General features: G+C 39.1%; 1 protein-coding gene across 1 annotated transcript in view; it reads left to right on the top strand.

Moving 5' to 3' along the window:
- Window positions 1-660: 660 nt before the first annotated feature.
- The window catches only part of LOC309556152 (ferroportin-like), a 61,271-nt gene continuing 50,935 nt past the window's right edge, over window positions 661-10,996 (top strand). Inside the window, exons 1-2 of the mRNA XM_082258512.1 lie at window positions 661-995; window positions 1,599-1,704. Coding sequence (XP_082114638.1) covers window positions 1,608-1,704 — 97 coding nt within the window. The 5' untranslated portion in view covers window positions 661-995; window positions 1,599-1,607. The remainder of the gene's footprint in view (window positions 996-1,598; window positions 1,705-10,996) is intronic.

Raw genomic sequence — 10,996 nt, 5'->3', positions numbered from 1 at the left:
CCTACATATGAAATTGATGATCATTTGCACCTGCTCAGTATAATTGGTTAATCATATACCTGACTCTAATTATATGAAATCCCTGACTGTGCAAGTGTACAAAGTGTGCAAGTGTAAGAATAGATGCTGGTTTTAAGCAAAACGGTAGTCATACCAAATTTTTTACATTTTTTAAATTGATGAAGATAAAAAATTGAAATATGTATTTTTAAATCATTCTTATTTTACAGCATTTCTTCATACCTGCCTAAAACGTTTGCACAGTACTGTATACATATATATTTTTTTACTTTAACATTTTCTTAATGTTACTTTTAAAACTAACTGGTCAACTTCAAGATTTTAACATTTAGTTGCAAAATGAGAAGCCAATCTAAAACTTCAAACACTTGTCACTTTGATTATTTGTGATTAATTGAATTTTATATTAGACCCTGGAAAAACTGTTCAATTAAAAAAAAAATACTTTCAAAGCACTGATTATAGGTCTCATACTGCTGGTAAACCTCTGTGTGAGTGACGTAGTAGCAGCAAATGCAGTAGAGTACGAGAGCCCCCCTATAATTCAGTGATTGCGTGCTTCAAGCCAGCTCACTAACCCCCATTGTGTTGCATAAATGAAATCCCAGGCTGCCTAATGCATAGCCTGTCTCCAGCCACACTGCATTCCCATAGCTCAGAATGACCCCAGATACAGCACATTGTACTAGCCTGTCACGTGTGACAGAAAGTGCTGGCTCTCCTTTTCACAACAAACATGAAACATTTGCACCTCCAGCATTTTTACACAATGGGGTACATATTAGCAAGTGTCCATGTAAGTTTCATAAAGTGATCTCATCTCTTTTTTTCTTTTTCTTCACCTTCTTTTTTTTTTTGGAAAATTTCATCTTTCCATGCCTGGGAGGGCTTCTCTCCAATTATCAAACTGTTTTCGGTGACAGTTTGAAAAATCACATTTGGACACATGAGAGTACTGAATCTGCCTGCTTATGGTAAGTACCACCGGAAGAGCGTTCTTTCTTTTTAAGTGCTGTGTATGGTAGAGACTTGGATAGTTTGTTATAAGTCGATATAACATTGTATTTTAACAGATTTTCATTTTCTTTGATCCAAACTACTGGGATTTTGTTTGGGATCTTGTCCAGTTATTCTGAAAATAAAATCTAGTTAACTAGTATGTGACTACACAGATCTAGTATATAGTTTTTTGGGTTTAGGGGTTTGTACACGTCCATTTCCCAGATGTGTATTACTAAATATAAGTGTACAGAGGTAAAATATTATATTCCTTTTTTCATTTAGAAAGGATGTTTGTAAAGTTTGTTATAAATCTACATTAGCAATAAATTTGTGTTCTGTTTGCCTGTAATGTTCCTCTGAAAGAGCGAAGACACAAGGTCACAAATATGTTTTGAAGTTAATGTATTTTGTTAGATTTCTTTTTATGTGAATGCCCATAAATGGCTGATATTGTTATACTAATAAGTCCACAATGCACATACAATTTCCTAAGCCTAAATACATTTTCTCAGCTGTGTCTGCTCTGTGTTCTTTAAACTGCATGAAAATTGAATGGGGTGTTTACTTTTATATAGTGATCTGCAATGCTGGAAGAATTAGAAGAAATAGAGGGTCCGGGAGATGAAAGGACACAAGGGCAGCTCCCTACCACCCAAGCTGAAGACAAGAAGAAAGTACTTGGTAAATATTTAATAAAAACTGTTTTAGCATTTCAATAATTTAAATTGATATTTGGCCTGGAACAGTGGAGTCATTAATAGGCATTGCTCATATTAACCATTATTTATGCCATTTTATAGGTTATCAACAATGAGTGACATAATGTGCAATTCTGCAGTGGAGTATGGGCAGTCATAGGGGGTAACCATAGGAAAGAAAATCATATGTGTGTAAAGGGCTGGCCCAAGACATTGTGCTGCCTGGGTCCAAAATTAAATGCTGCCCCCCCCCCAAAAAAAAAATCACGCCCACCAAAAGGCCCACACGATTTTATTTTATATTATATCATGATAATTAAAACTGAAATTTAATTTATCAGGAAGTTAGATTTATATGCAACAGCACCTTGTCTACATGCACAATTATATGACATACCATTATATTCAATTCCACACCACAAACTCCAGTATTACTTAGTTTGTCTGAATGTCTGACGTCATTGCGCACACCACAATCACATAAGGAATGTTCCCCAGAGGAGACCCTCCGCCTCCTCATACTCATCCGTTTGTACTACGGGCGACAGTATGAGATGGGGAAATTGCGCCCATAATGTGCTGCAAACTGATGACACACAAAACTGCTGGGAAAAGAAATCTTGGGCATCAATTTGCTGCCCCTCTCAAAGTGCTGCCTGGGTCCAATGGACCCAGTGGGACCCATGGTAGGGCCGGCCCTGGTTTTATAAGAGAATGGGATTTTTAAGCAATGTATACATTTTTAATCTATCTCCTAAACTGACCATAGATGGAATGGAATTCGACCGATTCAGCAGGGAATTTCGATTAATGCTTAGCTGTGCCTGTTTAACAGAATTTGATCGTTAGACCCACTTCTGTTGAATGGGCTTGTTGGAAAATGATTCTTGATCAGCTGACTGCAGCTGCTGATGAGTTTATTCTGACAGCAGAGAGTCCTGCTGTGAGAATACAATGCCACAGTGGGAAGGATTCATCTATTTGCCTTGATTGTGTGGGTGGGGGAATTCCATTTGTTTTTAAAAATTAAACATCCATGGCCAGCTTAAGGCAGGCCATACACAGTTTAAATCTCGACCGCTTCAGCAAGAACTGGCAGAGATTTGAACTGTTTATGAGCAGGCTGAATGTACCAAGTTGATCAATCGATCCCAGTATTATCGCTAGCGTCTAGCAATAGTCACTGTCTTCTCCCGACGAGGATGGCTTTCCCTGCCCTCCCCCGTTGGGAGAGGCCAATGGCCTGGCAGGAGGGATTCCTGCATTAACACTGTATGTGTTGATGGGGGAACCGTTGATGGGGGAACCAAGCAAATTTCTTCCCTGCAAACCATGGTTACACAAAGGAAATTTGCTCTATGTATGGCCTGCCTAAAATTGGATACACACTATACAACTTTTGTTGTTTCGATTCCCTTTAGATTTACTTTCAAGTATGCAATGCAAGGATCTAACTGATTGCATATAAGTTGAAAGTGTTTAGGTTTGACCTCATTATGTGGTTTTGGCAAATCTAAAGGAAAAAATCTAAAGAACATTGTATAATGTGTATCCAGCTTAAAGGCCCATACACACGATACGAAAATCGGAAGTAAAATTTCGTCCGACGAACGATCTGCCGATTTTCGGATTGTTAGCATAGTGCTTTCGACAGCCGATTACGAATTTTCGGATGACAAAATCTGGATGTGCAGGCTATGAAGTTTTTATCGTACCTCAACAGAATGTCCGATTTTCGTTTAATTAGTACAGTTTTCGTACGAAAAAAATCGTAAGAGCAAGACTAGGCATGCTCAGAAACGAAAGAACGCATACAAAACAATTCAACACATGACATCACTTCTGAAGTAGAATTTTGTCATATGGGAATTTTCATAAGAAAGTAACCTCTTCACTTTCGATATGAGACTAGCATGCAACAAAAATCGGCAAGATCGTTCGATAATCTGATAGTGTGTACGAGGCTTAAGATATTTAGTCTTAAGAGTTTTTAAGCAATGCATACGTTTTAAATCTATCTCTTGGTCTTAAGAGAGTTGACTGCAATAAAACTGGTGTTTCTGATGTTGCAACATTTTTGCAGCGCCTACTTTTAGCTGGCTTAGCAAAGCAAACCTGTGCTTTTGTCATGTGGGAAAAAGCAACAGGTTTGCTTTAATTCACACCCCCCCCCCTCCCCTCCCCAGCAGCACATGCTCATCTTTCCTTTCCTTTCCTTCTCCACTGCCACATACAGCTATTGAAATGGAAGAAAGTAACCTCTTTGTAAAGTTGTACCATCTATGGGCATCCTGAATGTACCCAAATGAATAGATAGTACAATCAGCTTATCAGATTTTACATGCGATAATCGCAAGCAGCTGTTATAGCCGCTAGCAATAATCACTGTGTTATCCCAGCGGGGACGGCTTCTCCAGCCCCATCCCATCCGGAGAACACAATGGCTCGGCAGGAGGGATTCCCCCATCAATATTGACTGTGTTAATGGGGGAATCAAACAGAAATAAAATCGCTCTGTCTATGGCTGGCCTAAGATTCTTTCCAGTTGAGGCTTGCACAAGGCTGAGGACTACACTCCATGTAACATTGCTGGGTCAATCAACAAATACCCACATTGTTGTGAGTCTCAAGCTCTTCTATACCCAGTACCTGGTGTTTTTCTTTACAAAAAAAAGGCAAATAAATCACCACTACCAGTGCACATGAAATAATATATAAATCAAACATTTCATTATGACCCCCGCTGATGAAGACGTAATGACAGAACGCGTTTGGGCGTAACCACGCAGTTTCTTTGACGGCTAACATACTTGACCTCTACCCGGGAATCGCTGTGTTCAGGGGAGAACCAGAGACCAGTGAGAGAGATGTGTGTGCTGAGCAGTCGTTATGTGATATATTTATGCCAGAATTGTTTTTTACCTTTGTAAGTGTAATTTTAAGGGGGACTATGGGGAATAAAATGTCTTAACAGGATTACGCTATGTGACCTACTTATTTTTAATATGAGAAATACTGTGATCGAAGAAGGATCTGAGTTCTAGGGAGACCTCGTGTGATTAGGATATTATCCAAAGGCGATCATTCTTAAGGGTCTGGTAGGTGTAACTCCCAAAGGGACAGGTTCTCACGGGTGTGGTGAAGGGGCTGTTTGGTTCGATCATCTCTAGCCCTTTCAAGATTTTAGAGTGGAGCTACTTTACTACTATCATTTGCATTGATCACGTTGTGCAATAACCCTGAACTGTTTGGATGCATATGGTGTATAATACACCGCCTGAGTGCTGCTAATGCTTCAATGATTTTATTTGAATTTAAGCATAAATGGTTATGATAGTATTTTTCTTTGGTCCATGGCAGCTGAACCCATTAGTTCAGCAGAGATGGGCTGATGGCCCATGCGTGGCCACTCCCACACAACAGAAGTTGGGCTAACAATCGACTTATGTTGAATGAGGTTATTGGAATTTTTCTTGATAAGTGACTGCAGCCCATGGACTGCAGCCGCTGATAAGTGTACTGGTACAGCGGAGAGTCCCCTCTGTCAGAATACAATGAGGTTGATTTACTAAAGGCAAAAATACTGTACACTGCAAGTGCAGTTGCTCCAGAGTTTAGAAAATTAGGTAAAGTCTCACTTTGCAAAGAATATCCAATTCACTGCACAATATAGTCATTTAGGCATTTTTATATGTAATATAGATGTATGATCCTACATTTGTTATTTAGCACATATTCATACATTGGATGTTTATGTATATTTCAAGCACTTTATTGCACAGTAAAAATATACCCTATATTTATATTTATTGCGTGCCATTATTTGGGATTATTTGCTCACACATATGAGATAGTGGAGTGCCTGCAGCATTAATTTTTACACATCATGGTTTCTCGCAGGACTATATATATATATATATATATATATATATATATATACATGCAGACCAATTTGATGCAGTGTGCGGCGTATGATCTGAGCACTGACAGACTGACCCCCCCTTCAACCTCTGCAGCAATGCTGGCAGCATTCATACGTCTATTTCTCAAAGACAACCTCTGGATATGATGCTGAGCATGTGCACTCAACTACTTTGGTCGACCATGGCGAGGCCTGTTCTGAGTGGAACCTGTCCTGTTAAACTGCTGTATGGTCTTGGCCACCGTGCTGCAGCTCAGTTTTAGGGTCTTGGCAATCTTCTTATAGCCTAGACCATCTTTATGTAGAGCACTAATTCTTTTTTTCAGATCCTCAGAGAGTTCTTTGACATGAGGTGCCATGTTGAACTTCCTGTGACCAATATGAGAGAGTGAGAGCGATAACACCAAATTTAACACACCCACTTCCCATTTACATCTGAGAACTTGTAACACTAATGAGTCACATGACACCAGGGAGGGAAAATGGTTAATGGGGCCCAATTTGGACATTTTCACTTAGAGGTGTACTCACTTCTGTTGCCAGCAGTTTAGACATTAGTGGCGTGTGTTGAGTTACGGGGACAGCAAATTTACACTGTTATACAAGCTGTACACTCACTACTTTACATTGTAAGTCATTGTCAACAGTGTAATTTCTTCAGTGTTGTCACTTGAAAAGATATAATAAAATATTTACAAAAATGTGAGGGGTGTACTCAAATTTGTATTGTGAACAGCGATCTGTCGGTTCAGACAGATAGTAAAGTAAAAGCAGCACATATTACACACATTGATCACTGTATTAGTGTCACTATTAATGTGATCGTCAAGTCTCATTTTTTTTTTCTATAAAAACAACAAACATGTTATACTTACCCCGCTGCAAGCAGCTTGCTATGAGGGGACCCAAGCCGAGTCACAGCTCTCTTTGTCCATTCAGACACAGAGGCCTGACCCACCCCCACCCCTTTTTCTCCTGATTGGCTAGCTGACATTTAATGACACTTGACAATCACATTAATAGTGACACTAATACAGTGATCAATGTGTGTAATATGTGCTGCTTTTACTTTACTATCTGTCTGAACCGACAGATCGCTGTTCACAATACAAATTTGAGTACACCCCTCACATTTTTGTAAATATTTTATTATATCTTTTCAAGTGACAACACTGAAGAAATTACACTGTTGACAATGACTTACAATGTAAAGTAGTGAGAGTACAGCTTGTATAACAGTGTAAATTTGATGTCCCCTCAAAATAACTCAACACACAGCCACTCATGTCTAAACTGCTGGCAACAGAAGTGAGTACACCCCTAAGTGAAAATGTCCAAATTGAGAAATAGACGTATGAATGCTGCCAGCATTGCTGCAGAGGTTGAAGGGGGAGTCAGTCTGTCAGTGCTCAGATCATACGCCGCACACTGCATCAAATTGGTCTGCGTGTATATATATATATATATATATATATATATATATATATATATATATATATATATATATATAGTCCTGCGAGAAACCATGATGTGTAAAAATTAATGCTGCGGGCACTCCACTATCTCATATGTGTGAGCAAATAATCCCAAATAATGGCACGCAATAAATATAAATATAGGGTATATTTTTACTGTGCAATAAAGTGCTTGAAATATACGTAAACCTCCAACGTATGAATATGTGCTAAATAACAAATGTAGGAGCATACATCTATATTACATAGAAAAATGCCTAAATAACTATATTGTGCAGTGAAAAAAGTCCATATAAATATAAAGTGCTGTCATGAACAATCCTTTCTCCAAAAAGTGCCAGTAGTGCTGTAGACATGCCAATATCAACCTCACAAAAATACAAAGTGACGATGTGCTTCAAACAGTGTCCCAGTGAAAGTACACCTAGAACCGTGCACCCTCTTGTGGCTTTGTCCTCACCTCAATTTATGCGACCTTGCGATTAAGCTTAGTCAGAAAACCCTTAGTGCCTTCCTAGGCTAGGAACAATCTTCCAATCCCCCCAAGTGGGGATCCTCTCTCAGGGATCGCTCTTTGTAGCAAACAGTGATGATATCATTCAGAGGGGAAAGGAAACTCAATAGTGCTGAAACCCTTTTTTTTTTTTTTTAATGTATTAGATAAAAGCAATTCATTTACTCACATACTGTTGGTGCTGTTAGTACACCAATCTATCAATAGCAATCCAGTATCAGAAACTGTATCATAGTGGTGTAGTAGAATCACTGGTCAGCCTCTAGCCACCTGCCTCCACCTGCTGCCTGTCAGTGTGTGCAGTGCTCCGTCCGTGCCCCTCCCCTATGTGTGACGACACAGGGACCTCGTGTCTTCCTCAGAGGGATATGATTGGACGATAGGCTGTGTGTCTTTTTATATACTGAATAGCGGGCGCCATTTTCTTGTAGCTCTATGGGCGCCACCATTTTTTTTTGTGATTTTTTTCAATGCATCGGACGAAAATGGCTGTCAGTTCATTCTCACCCCACCACCACGATCTCCACAAAAAATCTATAAACACAATATTGATGTACCCTTGATAGAGTTATGAATCCTGTCCTATTAATGCGTCTATATGTATTGTTTGATTATTTGCAGTAAATACCTATATATTAATGCTAAAAGAGCAAGCAATTTATAAGTTTATTGCCTATACATTAAATACTCCCTATCTAATTGGGTGGGTCTACCACATGATATATATTAATATTAAAAAAGTAATATTTATACATGTTAAAATACCCTCTATATAAAAGGGTGGGTCTAACACATAATGAATAGGTTGGTAAAAGTTATCTAAAATTCTTATGATTACTAGAAACATGTGACAAATAATCAATCGTAAAAATATAGAAATCACTATATTAAAATCAATTGATAGATATCAATAATTGCTAATAAAACCTCCCAAGTCTAATTTTTTATTAATACCACCCGGCGCAAGTGTACTTTCACTGGGACACTGTTTGAAGCAAATTGGTCTGCATTGCTGTCGTCCCAGAAGGAAGCCTCTTCTAAAGATGATGCACAAGAAAGCCCGCAAACAGTTTTCTGAAGACAAGCAAACTAAGGACATCAATTACTGGAACAATGTCCTGTGGTCTGATGAGACCAAGATAAACTTATTGGTTCATATGGTGTCAAGTGTGTGTGGCAGCAACCAGGCAAGGAGTACAAAGACACGTTTGTCTTGCCTACAGTCAAGCATGGTGGTGGGAGTGTCATGGTCTGGGGCTGCATGAGTGCTGCTGGAACTGGGGAGCTACAGTTCATTGAGGGAACCATGAATGCCAACATGTACTGTGACATACTGAAGCAGAGCATGATACCCTCTCTTCGGAAACTGGGCCGCAGGGCAGTATCCCAATGTGATAACGATCCCAAACACACCTACAAGAGGACCACTGCCTTGCTAAAGAAGCTGAGGGTAAAGGTGATGGAGTGGTCAATCATGTCTCCAGATCTAAACTCTATTGAGCATCTGTGGGGCATCTTCAAACAAAAGGTGGAGGAGCACAAGGCCTCTAACATCCACCAGCTCCGTGATGTTGTCATAGAGGAAAGGAAGAGGACTCCAGTGGCAACCTGTGAAGCTCTGGTGAACTCCATGCCCAAGAGGGTTAAGGGCGTGCTGGAAAATAATGGTGGCCACACAAAATATTAACACTTTGGGCCCAATCAGGACATTTTCACTTCGGGGTCTACTCACTTTTGTTGCCAGCGGTTTAGACATTAATGGCTGTGTTTTGAGTTATTTTGAGGGGACAGCAAATTTACACTGTTATACAAGCTGTACACTCACTACTTTACATTGTAGCAAAGTGTCATTTCTTCAGTGTTGTCACATGAAAAGGTATAATAAAATATTTACAAAAATGTGAGGGGTGTACTCACTTTTGTGAGACACTGTATATAAAAAATGATGATAATGAAATTAAATAAATAATGTTGGGCAGAAAACAAACATAGACCCTCCCATTGGTGGTCAGTGTGTCAGTGAAATGCTCAGTGAAAGAAGGGCCCCATTACACTGGGGTAATTGGGAGAAGGTCTCCATTATACTGGTGGTGATAGGACAGAGGATCTCCTTCACTGCTGGTCGTTGGGAGAAGGTTCCCTTACACTTGTGAACAGTGGGAGATAGGCCCTATTACATAGGTGGTCAGGGGGAAGAATGCCTATTACATTATGGGCGGTACAGTGGTGTAGTGGTTAGCACATTCACCTAGCAGCAAGAGGGTCGCTGGTTCGAATCCCAACCACGACACTACCTGCCTGGAGTTTGCATGTTCTCCCTGTGCCTGCGTGGGTTTCCTCCGGGTATTCCGGTTTCCTCCCATACTCCAAAGACATGCTGGTAGGTTAATTGGATCCTGTATAAAAAAAAAATTGGCCCTACTGTGTATTTATGTGAGTTAGAGACCTTAGATTGTACGCTCCCTGAGGGCAGAGACTGATGTGAAAGTACATTGTATATGTAAAGCACTGCGTAAATTGACAGCGCTATATAAGTACCTGAAATAAATAAAATAAATAAATTAAAGTGTCTGTATTGGAAAAACATTTTATGTTTGGAATTGGGAAAGATTGGAACCTCTGTAAGATTTGTATTGCTGTCTGTGTCAAAGGGAACAATTCCCTTCACTTTGTAAAAGTTCCTACTCTCTTCCTTTTTATACACATTTGGTGTGGGAACGCATGTCAGTGAGTAGCGGCAAGATGACAGTTTTTTTTTTCATATAGAATTGTATATCATATTTATTTATTTTTTGTGAGTAGTGCAGTGATTTCATTGTAAAAGGTACATTTTAGTTGGCTGATTGTTATGTCACTGGCTTCAATATATTGAGCTACTAAACAGGAAAATGTATACAATCAGAAAACTCTGAGAAAAGTTTTTACCTGCATACGTGTTTCAGGCCAAAGAATTAAAGTAAGGTGGTCAGCATTAAATCCCAAAAAACTAGCTTTAAGAGATGGAGTTAGCAAAAGTAAATGACATGCTTTTCTTATGACAGGTTTATGATAATTATGGATTTAAAGGGTTAGTTCACCTTTACAATAAAATTGACTATGCATTGGTCAGGGTTTAAAAATAATCATTTTTCGGTGTCATACTTCTGAAGTGTAAAACACATTTTTTTCTAATTTGATCAAGTTCAGTAAAAAAAAAAAAAAAAAATGCATTTCCAACTTTCATCCAGATACTGTACAAGTAATCAGTCCATGGGCTTGTTTTTGTTGTTTTATTTGGGGAAACAACTTGGATAGGGAATCGGGATTATGGGATGCCTAACTTAACTTGAGGAAGAATAGATGAGGACAAACTTCCTTCTCCGTG

Source organism: Pelophylax lessonae (genome assembly GCF_965119305.1).
Source record: "Pelophylax lessonae genome assembly, chromosome: 5".
Taxonomy (NCBI): Eukaryota; Metazoa; Chordata; class Amphibia; order Anura; family Ranidae; genus Pelophylax; species Pelophylax lessonae.
Note: the sequence above shows the minus strand (reverse complement) of the source record. Positions and strands in the feature narration are given on the sequence as shown.